Source organism: Sylvia atricapilla, chromosome 4 (assembly GCF_009819655.1).
Source record: "Sylvia atricapilla isolate bSylAtr1 chromosome 4, bSylAtr1.pri, whole genome shotgun sequence".
Classification (NCBI taxonomy): domain Eukaryota; kingdom Metazoa; phylum Chordata; class Aves; order Passeriformes; family Sylviidae; genus Sylvia; species Sylvia atricapilla.
In genome coordinates, this window is record NC_089143.1 from 52,468,930 (window position 1) to 52,484,485 (window position 15,556).

The following is a 15,556-nucleotide window of genomic DNA, read 5'->3' on the forward strand; positions in this document are numbered from 1 at the left end:
ATGCCACAATCATTTGCATTTTTACTCTATGAGCTGTTGGAGGACCTGACAACTCACATAATTATCATGTGGCCTTACCCTTATATATGAAGCGACTATAGCATCAAAACACTGTCACCTATGTGGCTGCTTGGAGGGCTTTCCTGCCAGGGTAGCTAACAGATCTGCAGGCAAATGGAGGGTAAACAATTAACAGCTGTCCCTCAACTATCTGGCAAAGGAAGCAAGCACTAGATATAAAAATAAACTTTCTCCCATATTTCTCCCAAAATAAAGATGGAAAACATGAAACAAATGAGGAAAGTCATTCTAGGAAAGCTTTTGTAATTTGATTTTTAGTGATAAAATTATGGCTAAATAAATAGAGCCATCTGTTTTTGCTTTTCAGATGCTAAGAGTAATAAAGAAGACAAAATTAATTAAGTAATGCAAAAGAAAAACAAATGTTAAAAAAGGAGGGCAAGGGCATGTCCCCTTCAATGGGTAGGGGTAGAAAATAATGGACTGAAATGGTTGTATGATTGGCATTAGGTGGATATAAGATTATCCAAAGCTTTATTTACCCTCTGGTTTTGCTCATGGGTGCAAGCTCATCTTGTGGAACTGATTTCCACTGAAATGAGCTTAAGGAAGGGCTTGCTTACATGGAGGATTAATGTGCACTAACAAGGGAATAAATTAACAGCACAGCAGCCTCCCTGTGTTGAACTGCTCCATGGATTCACAACATAGAAGTCTGATTTGCTGTTCAAAATCTTGTCTATACCATTACACCTGAAAATTTAAAAGAAAAATACTAAACAGTTCTTAGGTATCTTTGCTGAGAACAAATTTTTTGGGAGAAATCTGAGCATGCCAACTAGCAGACAGTACTTGCCAAATTCCCTATAATTTCACTGATAGTCCATATAATCCAGGTAATTTCAGTATGAAGCACCATCTGGTTTGAAATTACAGCGAAATTTGGGGCTTAATGAAATATCTTGTACGTAGGAACTCTTGAAGCAGCCAACAGAAGGTCATCGCTGTGTAGAGACTGTAGCAGAGCTAGTGATCCTCAAATATTTTATAAAATATGATACATTTGAAATGAAGATCTTTGGAAAATATTGTTAATACCTTTGGGTTTTTAAAAAACAAAATCAAGACAACAAATTTGCTTGTTCTGGCTGACAATACTCTGTTCCAACATCACACAGTAAGGTCAGATGAATTTGGCCCCAGATAATCGAGTCAAACCGTGACCATCCACATGTGGAGAAGTTGCTTTCCTTATCAGCCTCTGGGTAACAGTCCTCATCCACACTTGTTCCAGTCAGTTCACATGCCAGAGCCAGGAGCACTCAAACACACATTTACCGTGTGCATTTGATCAAAATGAAAATTGGTTTAACAAATGGACTTCAGTGCATGTGACTTCCATGCAGTCCATGCAAAAGTGACAAAGAAGAACAGGAACTGCCTGTGTATAACAGGACAAGTAGCAAAGTCAGGCATCTGCCCCAGACCAAGGTAAGTGCTCACCCAGACTGTCATCGTAGATTTTTGATTTCAAGGGAAAATCTTGAGAATTTTTTCCTACAATAAAGTACGCATCTAGTTGATTCCATGCCAGCAATTTGCTTCTGGGATTCTGGCCAGTTGAAAAAAAAGCACTGGATTTCAGGACTCATTTGTATCCTTAAGATTTCATGTTTAGCACAGCCTCTGATTTGATGACATGCTTTCTTTCAGGCCCTTAATATCTGTGCTTAAACTCCTTGGAGGCCATCTAATGAGGCATGGTGGGGATGGCAGGAGAAAACCTTAAAACTCTCCAAAAAAACTCCAAGGAGAAAACCATCAGTATCTCATCAAGTTCTCAATAAAAGAATAAATGAGATAGATACTTAAAGTTGGCATACTCAGATTTTTACATATCCAGCCTAATATGCAATAGATGTTAGTAATTGAAATGTTTTCTAAATTAATAATATTATATTAAAATGATGCTTCTGAAACTGTAGTAATCAGTAACAAACAATGAAATTCAAAAGAATTTAAGTCTCACTATCTGTCTGCTAGTTACAAAGCTCTCAAAAGACATATTTTCATCTCTCTGGAGACTGACTAAGAGAACCTTAAAATGTAAAGCCTTTTCTGGTAAGCACAGACACACTGCTTTCTATACACATTTTCAGCTACATGGCTGAAATCAATGATAAAAGACACATTTGTTTGCCAGAGCACAAAAGAAAAAAAAATAAAAATACAACCCCAAATATCAGCCCAGCTGAAAAATAAACTCCAGCTTGAGTGCTCTCAGCATGGCTTGGGCAGGAATTTGCAAATGTGAGGTATTACCCAATGCTCTACAAGTTTTTTTATGAAGCATGCCTGCACAGCCCAGCATTGCTTTGTGGGGAAGACCTGGCAAATAACTAGCACTTGGTTTCCTTTTCTGAACCCATGCCATTAGAATCAAACCCTGAGGCAATGGACTTTAGTTTCAAGACCTGAAAATTTTAAAGCAAGGTACCAAAGGCATGTTTCCTGAGAACATTTCTGTTCCAGTACTAGTGTACTTGTAAAATCCAGAAAGGTAACATTAATAAGGTCTTCACAGCATTTTCCTCTACGGAAATTTTATGATGTATTTAAATGTATCCAGTTCTAGTCTGAAATGTAAAAAAACCAAATTCTACCATGACTTACAAATTTTTGAAAAACACGAAAATTTCTGTGCACTACCAGAAGCTGCTAACACTGAATTGAGTGTGGGGCTCAGTCCATCTTTCCCTTATCATCTCTCTAGGGTTGCATGCCATCACAGACAGTTCCTTAATGTGACCCCTGAGACACTCACCATATTGTCCCCTTGGCCATAAATGACGTCAAAATTATCTGATGCTGTGTCCAAATGCACCTCAAATCACAGCCCAAGCTATACACGCTCAGGCAGGCAGCACACTGAACAAATCTAATCAATGCTGACACTGCATCAAAATTAGCTGGACTATCACAGTTCAGTGCATATTTGTTTGGCCATGAGGGAACAGACGACTGCTAGCACAGTGCAACAACATAGCAGGAGGCAGAAATCTCAGGATATATATATTTAGAGCCTTAAAAACATCAGTGGTCAGAACATGATACGCTGGTTAAGTCCTTCAATATAAGAAATTTAGCAGTCATCAGGGGGAAGCTACAGCAAATTTTTTTTTTTAATCTTATTATGCAGCATACTTTACTATGTTATTTTTCTCCTTCTTAGCATTCTGCTGCTAATTGGATTTCTTTAATAATCACACCAAGTTCACCTAAAAAGTAAATCTCATTTTTCTATGTTTGCCACCCAGTGGTGAGAGTGTTTTGAGCTCACTTGGCTCTATCCCGTAACCCTTGGGGATAACTTGGGCTCTCCACCTGATCTGCTCTTCCTCCTCTGCTTCCTTTGAGCTCCTGTAGCTCATCCTGCACTGTTTCACTCATCCCAGGCTACCAGACCATGGCTGTTCCCACTTCATCAGCCACAAATGCCTCATACTAGGATGCTCCTGCTCCAGCCTGCCCACCACGTGTCAAAACCATTTCGTCAGCTCCCACTGCTGGCTGCTGACAAGGCAATGCCACAGCACCCGTGGTCTGTCTGGAACAAGCCCTCTCCCACTCCATCAGCCCCAGTAGTACCAGCTCAGCTCCCAGATGAGGCTCACATTATTGGATTATCAGAAGTACATGGAGGAATGTCTGCCTCACAAAATTGTTGGCAACACACCGAACTTCTGACCTCTGCCAGTGGTTTCTAAGCTCTCCTCTGAGGTTTTAACATATACTGAACTTCTGTATTTTAATTAAAAAAAAAAAAAAAAAGCCTTCCTTACTCTTGATAGCTGAAAACACATCCTGCACCAGCCACCTTTGGCCTCATGCACCTTGTCTAGCTATTAGTAGCCTTTTCATTCCACTGTTCAGCTTCTTGAGGAGACCTACACAACTGCTACTGCAAGATCTGTGCATGGAAACTGCTCTGAGAAAAGTACCCTGCAGCTTAAGTAGATCGCATGAGATATTGTGCTCATTTTTAAGGACGATGGGAAAAAAGCCCATCAGCTGACATTGGCTTTTCAAAGGCTGTTTACGAAATGAAAGCACATCTCAATAAATCAGCTAAAGCAAGATGTTAACAACTTTTACAAATCCATAAGTTACCATACCAATTAGTTACCATACTAATAAGTATGGTGTTTCTAATGCTACTTTTAAAAATACAAACGGCTAATAATTTTCACCAATGTGGTCATTTGGTTCCCGTTGGATTCTCTGCACTAGACTTCTTCTGTCACCTGTGAAGAACTGTGCTGAATGATGAAGAAAATAGAAATAATAATATTGCAGAATTAGCTTCTTTAGCTACACTACAATGAAGCTTTTTTACAATTTTTACTAGCTAGGCATAAAGAACTGAAGATTTCCGTCTCTACTTTCCGCTATTTTTAAAAAACCCACTAATTCTTCTGCAGGAAATACTTTTAGCTGAAGGTCTGAAACCAGACATTCTTCATCAACTAAGGTGATTTCCATATTTCAAAAAGAAATTTTGGTTATGGTTACATAGGTGAGGGTGGAGGGCAACCCAAGCAGCCCAAATCCTTGATGCCATTTCCATCACTCTATCGTGTACATTTAGGAACATGAAAACTGCTAAAAGTAGTCGGATCAGAGCCCCACCATCTCCTGTGTCTCACACCTGGCAGGGTCTGGCAACAGCTGCTTTTAGGAGGAAGAATACAGAGAACAGAGCAAATGAACACTCTCAATCTGCTAACTTCAAGCACATCTGTGATATTAGTATAAACACTGTAGCATTCAGTTTCTGTTTAGATAAAAGAATTGTCTGATCACTCTAAGCTGAGGATTATTCCATATTATATCTGCTTGCTTCTGTTTAATATTCCTCTGTGAATGGAAGGTGGGGTGTACAGAACACAGAGCCAGACACTTTCCAGAACTGCACAGGGAATGAACATAAAGAATGTCAAAATGTTGAAGTGAGCCCTGCTTGGAGCAGGAGGTATGACTTCACAACCACCCTTCCAACATAAAACATTCCATAATGCCAGTAGTGAAACCTCTAAAACACACAGTCAATAAATAAGGGTTAAAGGCATAAGGGCAATGAAATACCATTTCAATTACTTGAGGACATATATTTCTGTCTCAGTAAATTGAAAATCTTCCTATCTACCTTCTGTTATTTTCAGAGAAACTAGGGACATAAAGAGCCAAGTGAACCTAAGTGCTGTTTTACACCCAGAGACTTCAGATACTTTCAACTGATAATCTCTGCAGAGACCGTATTTCTTGCATGGGAAGGCTGCAGTAAAGTGCTCCACTTAATTTGCAACTCTTTTTCCTACTGTGGCTTTAAATCCCACAATAAAAGAATGATTTCCAGAGGTCTTAGGCACTTCACACTTATTGATTGCACCGCTGGCAAAACACTTACTGTTTTCCTGTGGTGCTGAAAACACTCCCTGGTGCTTATCTGCATTGTCAGGTGCCCCAAGCATCATGAAAATCTGCCTTTGAAGTATTTTATGATTAATTTTAGAGACTCTGACTAGACCACTGATACAATGTTACGTTCAATGGCCTAATGTATTTTAGTCTGGCAAATTCCCACTAGACACTCAGCATAAAGCACCTAGCCACCACAGGTAAGGGAAAAAATCAAGATGACTGGGAAGAAAAAGAAGTTACTAGGTGAAATGTGTTCAAGGAGACCTATCCCTACAGCAAGAGGCAAGTCTTTATTGCTAAATGAAACCTTTTGGCAGGAGCACAACTTCACCTTAACTCTCTAAAACAAGAGTAAAATAAACTCTCATTCAGAGAGGAGATCACTGTTTTTCTAGTCCCATGCAGGTTGAAGAACTTACACATTTCTTGTAGAGTTAACATTGCTAAAGAAAGAGCGACCAATGTCTCCAAATGAACAAGTGAAACCAGCTGCTCCATTTACAATGAGAAATTTACTGAAGACATTTAAAACATTGAAACAACACTTGCAAACTAATAAAAAATGCAATATGAGCATAATTAGAGAGAAATTACAGCAATCAAAAGACCTTTAGATTTCTAAAGCATTAAACGAACAAAGCATAAATTGACACATTTGGTGGAAATAGGTGTGTATAGTATAAGTAATGTCTATATCTCCCAGAAAATTATCTCGTGGCAGTGCTTATCCTGGGAGAAGAAACAATATCTTACACGAAAGCAAGTGCCCTTACTTTAGTTTGGAGAAGCACCAAGACAATTTTGATACAGCAGTGAAGGAACCTTCATCCTTTCCCTCTCTACTGCACTGTGTAACGCACTGAAAATAAGGATGATGCAGTTATTTTAATGAAGTCCCTTGTTTTAATTCTACAGGCCACTTTTCAACACTCTACAAAAACTAACAAAAATTTTAGCACATCTATGTTAGGAAACGTCATCTTCCTCTCACCCTCTTGATAATCTCTGGGTATGGGGTAGATTTGAAGCATCTCCTACACTGCCTCTGCAACATCAGCTTGGAATCAGGATGAACTACCAGAACAGAAAATCTGAGCACAAGACAGCACCCTTTTCTGAGTTAAGAAGAAACATGACATTTACAGAAAAGAACCTTTATATTTAAAAGCATATAAAAAAAGCCAGAAAAGTAATATGCACCAGAGAATCTCAAAAAACAAAGAAAAGTCTAACCAAGCACTCTGTCTGCCTCAAGCCATGGCCATACTAGATTTGAGTTCACAATGGACCTTTCTCTGTCCACCCAGCTCTGGAAAAGCAGCGCATTAAAGAGCATCTGCCAATGGAAAAACAGGTGAAGGAACAATTTGCTCACAACAGCTGTGGGGTAAGAGAGAGATTCCAGTGTTCTCCATGAGTAAAAGCCCACTGAACATAAATAGTTACTATTAGTTGCAAAATTGCATTGAACTTCAGCAAAAATTTATTGCTATTAGTTTTGTTGTATCAAACACTGAGCTAATGACAGAGTGCAAAGCAATTTGACAGCCATTTCCTTCTAAATAAAAAATAATTCTCTTACAAGTGGGTTATTTAAGTTTTTTGAAGTATTGTCCAGGACACCATCAGACTGCTACCTCCTGTGTTGTGGAGGAGAGATGGCAAACACTGCAGATCTTGCAGCCCTCCAGCGTTTGAGCCACACTGCCTTCCCTCACCAGCTGCTCGAGGAGTAACTGACTGGCACTTACCTACAGCAGCGCCACTGGAGTCATCCAAAGTGCCAGCATTGATCCACTAAGAGTCTCCCTGGTGCTTCTGCTGCTTCATTTGCTATTGCTCAGCTGTGGTGCCATGGTCTCTGTAGCATCATGGAGGGAGGGACCTCTTATGACAGCGATTGCATGGTGACAACACTGCACGCTTCTAAGCCACACTGACCCTTTCCCTATCAGAGTAAAGTCACTTACATCATTAGAGTACTTGCTCGAGCTTCAGTACAGAAACTGCAGCAACAGATACCAGGGATATAAGTAACTATGTGTATTTTTCTTTCTCAAGGAAAGGAAAGTAATTTATTGAGAACGAAACTATTGGTTACAGAAAATTCAATCAAAGTGCTTTGTCCTTTTTTAAATTCAAACCCAAACAAATTTCCTTCTCATTTGAGAGCAAGTCCTGTTTCAGGCACTGCTAACTTTGCAAAACACAAAGTGAGCTCTTTCCTGTTGCTTTAGTAAGTCTAGATTTGCTGTAGCTGTTTAAATGTTTCCATTTCATCACACAGCCAGCAAGGTCTTGGTTTTACCTAGCCAGTTATTTCACTGGCAGCACAGCTCTGCTGATGGCAGTCAGTCCAGAGGGAGCAGCAAGAATCAGAACAGTCCATCTCCCTGTTTCTTGGGCTTTCTGCTGAGGGTATGTTTGAACTTTGCAAATGCTGCCAAACGAAGCTGCTGACACCGTTCCCTGGTTCTCAGCAGGATCAGCTGGTAACTTCCAGCTCAGACCTCACTGCAACAGGCTGGCTGAGAAAAAGGGGTTATCCAGCTGCACAGCAGCCCCAGGCTGCATCCTCGAATCATGCCCTCTATTCTGTGTGTGCTACATCACACGTTCAGCTACTGACTACCATCTGTACCATGCATTTCTGACTGTGACTTATCTGCTAATGACATTTGCAAGTCCCAGTGCCTACCAAAGCTGCATGTGAAGTCTGAACAATATCTTTTTATTTAAACCTTTCCTAGGGTGACCCTTCTCATCAGAGAATTTATGAAGCGTGTCTAGCAGCATGCAATCAATTTATGCAAGTCAGCCTGGTGCTTCCTCTCAGCTGCATTATGAATTATAATGACATTATATTAATTTATATTACAATGAATATACTAACATTAAAAGCTATATTAATAATAATACATTGATAAATATATTTATAAACATCTAAAATATATTCTATTTATATAAATATAGAATTTTAATTATATTATAATAATTTATATTATTATAAATTCCCTTGCATCTATACACTAAGATTTCCTTTTCAGGACTGAGAGTGTTTGATATGTATTACAGCTGCAATGTCTTGCAACTCCGTGCTTCTATTAAGTTTACATAACTTTGGAAAAGTCTTGGGTACATTGATAGCCAAGGCTGAATCATCTCATGCAGTAACACTGCTTTGTCATGCCCTGGGGGCTTAGGAGTGTGACCAGCCTTGCTTAACCATCTGCAACAATATGCAGACACACGTCTGTACTCTGGGTCCTGTTTGTGTGCTGAATTCTGCTTCCCAATTGCTTAGCCAGGGACTGCTGGACTAGCAGATCATCTTCAGCAGCCACTCTCTCTCTCCAGGCTCGCACCTCAGGGCACTGGAAACACAGGACACCCTAGGGAGAGAGAATTAGCAACCTCCAAAGGCAGCCAGACAGTCAACCAAATTTCAACTTTAGATCTCTTTATCAACTTACTTAGTTGCATACACACATGATTTCGCACAGCTAAATTTGTGGCAAGAAAAAGCAATGCAAGATGTGAACTGGTTGAAAATTTGCTGAGTATATAATGATAGGGAGCAAAACTTGGATTTCCTCAGAAACTTCAGAGAAAATTTAACAGCAAAAAGGGTCACTGTCGTAAAGACGGGATTTAAAAGACAAACTGAAAATTAAACAGTGCCAGAACACGATACTGGTAAATAATATGGAGTTATGAGTTACAGGCTCAAATTCCTTTTCACTTGCCACTTATTTATTACTTAATAAAAATTATTCTATAAAAAACTTGCCCCAGCTTTTTATCTCACTTATTCTAGGACCTGTTGAAATGAAACAAAATCCACAGTTTCCCTCCCAGGCTGGAGTTTCTCCCACAGCATTCCTGTAACCTTTTCTCTTCCATCGTTCAGACTACAAGCAAATATTCTTGGTAGACTTTTTTGAATGCCAGGGCTTGGCTGGCTAAAAAAACTAAGTCCACACAAGTTACCAAATATTTAGCAGTAAATCTTCTGTCCTAAAATCTCTACAAGACATTGTAATGGTATAAGGTCAGAGTATACAGGGATGGGGCTGTATGAGGATAGAGAAACACAAATTCTTTATATTTAGCTTGCTGACCTATCTCAGTCTTCTGCCTCAAATCATCATAACTAATTTGTAATGCACAAGAAAATCCTCTTTTCATTACAAATGTGTTCAAATAATCCTAGCTTAATGTATAAACTATTGACCAGCCTTTCTACAGCACTTCATTTAGGTCACTTTACATTCTATTAATCAGCTCCACAAAAGGATAACAGCTCTTAAATCTGCTTTAGGATTTTATTTATATTTCCTTTCTCATAAAAATGTTCCTGCTATTATGGATCAGGTCACAGTAACGTTTTAATCTATCAGCTCTTGATGATGCAAGAAATACCATCTTGAGCAACCTGCTACATCAACCCTTTGCACAACCAGTTCTCCCATCAGCCAAAACCCCAAATCAATACTGAAAATCTAAACAAAACAGCACAAAGAAAATGGATTTCCCTCTGGGGAAAGTTGGGTCAGATACACACACACATACAGAGAAAATAAACACCAAAATTTACATTAAAACAACTTCAGTGAGATTTTTCTTCTAGAGGAGAAGCAATTCATTTAAATTATTCCTTAGCAAACAAAGCAGAAGAGAAATGCTGCCTTCCCTCCTCCCTGCCCAATTCCCACTTCCTGAAGCCCTCCTCCTGGCACGTACTTTTTGGGTTCAGCCGAAAGCATTTCCCTCCCCTCCGCACATCTGCTCTGCGTGCCGAGCTGCGACTCATGCCGAGGAGCGCTGGAAACGCCGGGCTTTAAAAAGCCGCTGTCCAGCCCCTCCCGGGCTGCCGCGCTGCCCGCTCCGGCGGCGATCGAAGCGCGGCGCGGCCCCGGCCAGCCGCACGGCCCGCCAGTCACCGCCGCTGCCCGAGCGCCGAGACACGGCCGGGAACGGGCAAATAAACTAACACCGCCCACACCCAGACACCTCGCGATTTAGAAAGTAATACATGCATATATACACACACATATATACGCGCATATCTATACACATACGTATATACACTCATATATACACACATACATATATGTACACGTGCATATACACACATCCATACATATATACACACGCATATACACACATCCATATATATACATATATACACACATACATATATATACATATATACACATGCATATATACACACATACATACATCTATACAAATATACATACATATATATGTAATTAACTGAAGACATGCGCAGCACTGAAGACATTTAAAAGATTGAAGCGACACTTGCAAACTAATAAAAAAAAAATACAATATGAGCATAATTAGAGAGAAATTACAGCATATATACACACATATACATACGCATTTAAAAGATTGAAGCGATGCTTGCAAACTAATAGAAAAAATGCAATATGAGTATGATTAGAGAGAAATTACAGCATATATACACACGCATATATATGCACATATCTATACACATACATATATACACTCATATATACACACATACATACATATATACACACAGACATATACACAGGCGCATATATACACATGCGCATATATACACACAGACATACATCTATACAAATATACATACATATATATGTAATTAACTGAAGACATGCGCAGCACTGAAGACATTTAAAAGATTGAAGCGACACTTGCAAACTAATAAAAAAAATACAATATGAGCATAATTAGAGAGAAATTACAGCATATACACACACATATACATACGCATTTAAAAGATTGAAGCGATGCTTGCCAACTAATAGAAAAAATGCAATATTAATATGATTAGAGAGAAATTACAGCATATATACACATATACATACATATACACACACATACATATACACACATATACCTATACACACATATATATAAATAAAGGATGAACACCCAGAGGAGCTCGTTTCCAGGGCAGCCCAGCCCACCCTGGCAGTTCCCCGAGCCCCTGTGGGTGCCAGCACCGAGGCTGGGCACCCTTTGAGAGTCAGGAGCTGAGGCTGTGTCTGCTGCCCTGCGGTCCCGAGCGGGCAGCCTGGAATGGAGGGTGCTGCCTGGGATTTCTCTTGTGGCAACTGGTGCCCCTGGCCTCTTGTGCTTATGCTGAAGAGGCCTGGCTCAGCCTTCCCTGGAACTCTGCTTTAGGTAGCCGGAAACAGCAGCTGGGCACCCCCTGCCCCCATTCCCCCAGCCTCTATTGGGGTTCCAGCTTTCCCTTTGCACACCCTGTGCTCCATCCCCATGGCCCATGAGCTCCCTTGGCCAGGTTAGGGTGGCTCTGCCCTGCTGCACAAGTGAGCAGCAACATGCCCAAGCCATAGCTGGGTTTCTTGCAGGGCTGTCAAGAAACAGGGTATAAAACAGAACTATTTCCCAGCAACTCCACTTGCAGTTACAAAAACTTCATTTGCAGTATATGCCTTAACACGCAAGCATTTTCTGTCACAGGCGTGCTTGAATAGCCACAGGAAGTTTAGTGAGCAACATTAAACTGGTCACAAGAATTTCTTACCTCACAGCAACTTGTTGGTGGCATGGTTGTGAAGCTGAGCATTTCAGGGGCACTGGGACATGATGAAAAGAGGGATGTGATGGCAGGCATGCTCTTCGACAGCCTCTCTCTTGCACTCTGGCTAGAAGAACATCAATCAGAAAAGTAGTTAGATTTCTATCCCTATATAATTTTTATTTTCAATGTATTAGTATTTTCCACATACTTTGTTTCAGTGTTCCCCTTTTAAAAGTAGGGAATAGAAAGGATGTGTGAGAATGAGTTTGTCTGGGGAAGAAAAGGTTCAAAGTAGTAGAAAAAGGAAGCAGTAACTACAGTTTAAACGAAGTTCAAGCAACTTACCTGTCCCCTCCATCTAGGACATGACAGTGGTCACAGCTCCTCAGGAGAATCTTAAAACTACTTCTGCCCACAAATTAACCCTTTTAACTGATGATTTTAAAGATAGCAGAAATTGAACTACAGATATAAACTTACAAGAATGGTGAAAATGTACCACATGGATAATCTGCAACTGCTGGAGAACACTGCTGAAATTCCTAGACTGGAGACCTAGATTTCAAAACAAAGTTTACTTTGGCATTTAACAGCCCAAAGACACGATGAATGTGTTAGAATATAATGAACAGTCAGCCAGAACAGAAAATTTTCCCTATTTGGTGAAAACACAATATGGTGTTAAGCATTGTGTTATAAAAGTGCAATTATAGTATCATTGTCACACATAATTTAGACACCAGTACTCTTTGTCGGTCATTATGACTTCATTCTTGGGTTTCATTCTCTACCGAACCACCTTATTTTCATTCAATCATTTGATCTGACTGGTTCTGCTTCCCTGCTCTGAAGATGCACAGTCGTTAGCTGCTGTCTTTTAGTCAGTTGTACGTTGGGATCTTGATGCTTTACTTTTTAGGCAAAGCATCCACCTGTTGACTTGATCTTTGTGATCTGCTGACTGTAGATCTGCTTGGGAGCGAACCTCAGTTCCTTCCATTACTTTATGTGCTCCAAATTCAAGCTCATCAAATGACACATACATTATATATTATTACAGTTACATTTTCTGGTTACCTTATGACTTTTTCCATAAACATTGCCTTTCAGAGGAAAATCTACACACAGTATTGGAGCTACCATATAAATTAGTGATAGTTTTAGGGCCTGTTGATTTATAATTTGTTTGCTAATAGTGTTTCTTATCTCCAGAGTGATTTGAATTTTCTGTAAGGCAATAGAGATCACACAAGAAATTATCAGCCCTCTAACATGCACAGGAGGGTTGCCTTTTTTTCCTTACAGAACTAAGTAAAATACTGGAAATGCTGCTCTTTGAAACCTGAGACTGAAAAACTGCTCAGATGTCCTTGCTGAGGAACTGCTTTCTTTGCTCATGTTCTTCACTCCCATGTCTGCAAGCTAAAGCTGAGACTTCTCTGAGGACAAGCCACTACGTGCAATACCTCACACAGCTGGATCAAACTGAACCTTATCTTCTGTGAGACATTTTGATTAAAGCTAAAAATTGGGCACCGAGGGAAATGTTAAATGCCAACTAAAGCAAACTTCTTCATGCTTCAGGCTTGTTTAGACTGACAGGTTCTTGACTGACAATCTAAGTTGGCTCCATGAATGACAGTGTTTAGGTACAACTAAACCTCTAGCTAGAGGATTACTGAATTCCTGTCCCACACATCTCTCTTTCCTGCTCTCACATCAAGATTAGTTCTTCATTAGGCCTTTCTATTTCAGCTGTTTGTAATTAATCCTAGGACGTGGGAAAATACAGAAAACTAAGTACAACCAGACAAAGTGTTTGGACTCACTGAACTTTAGGAACTGCACTTGCATGCTTAAACTCACTGTGTGTTTAAATAAAAGCACTGAAAATCAGTGTCTTAAAATTAGTAATAGAAAACAGATTGGTCAAGTACCTGGAGAAACAGGTAAGGGAAACAACTGCCTATGAAAAGGTAAGATAAAATGCCTGAGACACAGCCAGGATCCATGACTATGTGGTACCAGTTCTGCATGCAGATTTGAAGGAACCAACCAAACATTGAACAAAAAGCAGGAAAGAAGTACAAGTGGTTGGTTGGGGGATTTTTTCAGGAAAACGGAGTATAGTGATTTAGGATGAATAACAGCACTTTACATTTCTATGACACCTTTCATTCCGCAGGCTTCCAAAGCAGTTGGCAAATTTAACAAATTGAGGGACATTGTCCTCCATACACAGGAATCATTTTATCTGTCACTAAAGGCATCCCTGCTGGAGCAAAAAGCAGTATCTGTTTAACAGGTTAGATCTATTGTGACAAACGCCACATCTCAGCAAAGCCACAGGGAGAGGATAACTGTCAACAGCTGGAACTAGGGCTGAATCCTGGATTAATCATTTGTTAGAAGAAGTCTGTTAGTATTTCTCCAGTTACCACTGGTGATGATGACTTTATCACAGATTTTGCAGAGCTGCCATGCCCAGGGCAGGCTTTCTCATGACCCAGCTCCTCTGGGCACCTGCCTAGCATGAGGTGCCTTCACAAGCCACAGTCCCTCTCCTTGCAACACTTGAGTGCTACATTCACCAGACAGAGCGAGAGCAGAGATTGACTGTAAACATCCTGGCACGAAAACAGACCCAGTGGTCAATCAAGAGATGTTGCACACTGAGAAATGTAGAGTCATAGAATAATTAAGGTTTGAAGGGACCTTTAGAGGTCATTTAGTCCAACCCCTGTGCAATAGCAGGGACATCTTCAACTAGTTTAGAGCCCCTTGAGTGTTTCCAGGTAATTCATCACCTCTCTGGGCAACCTATTTCAGTGCTTTACTTGCAAAAGACTTCTTCCTTATACATAATCTAAACCAACCACCTTTTAATTTATTTAAGTCAGCGTTGATCTAAGCCTCCACCAAGGTAATCTCTTTCTTTCATTGCAGCTGTATTTCTGGTAATACAGCAAGTGTCAAAGGTGTTTCACACAAAACAGACTGTTCACATATGCTGCTTCCTAGGGCACATGGGTCTGACAGCAGCCTGACCAGCTCCTTGGAAGTCTCTGGACATTGAGGTTAGCAAAGCAGGCTAAATTCAGTTATAGACTACTATCTATAATGGCAAAGGGAGGAGAATTGTGCTGAAAAGCTCCTCCAGACTTCAGATTCAGTGGGATGGGAGTGAGTTTCACTCTCCCCTTGTCTCACAGTCACATCAGGGATCTCAGTCCTCTTTCTGTCCAGTAACAGCTACTGATGATACATTTATGGCTACTGATGCTATGATCACAGAAGAATAAAAAACAAAGTGATCATTAAAAAAACTATAAACAAAAAAACCCCCAAAACCTGAAAGAAAGAAGAAAATTCAATGAAAGCTAAACACATGGCTACTAAACTGGTACATTCTAACTTTAAAAAGAAAAGAAATAATATTGAAATCCCTTTCCAGATGCGCTGTTGGACCAAAAGACTGTCAAAGTCTGATGG

General features: G+C 40.0%; 1 protein-coding gene across 1 annotated transcript in view; it reads right to left on the reverse strand.

Moving 5' to 3' along the window:
• The window catches only part of LOC136360575 (melanopsin-like), a 36,855-nt gene extending 24,698 nt beyond the window's left edge, over nt 1-12,157 (reverse strand). The window contains exon 1 of the mRNA XM_066317930.1: nt 12,068-12,157. Coding sequence (XP_066174027.1) covers nt 12,068-12,157 — 90 coding nt within the window. The remainder of the gene's footprint in view (nt 1-12,067) is intronic.
• Between the last annotated feature and the right edge of the window lie 3,399 nt (nt 12,158-15,556).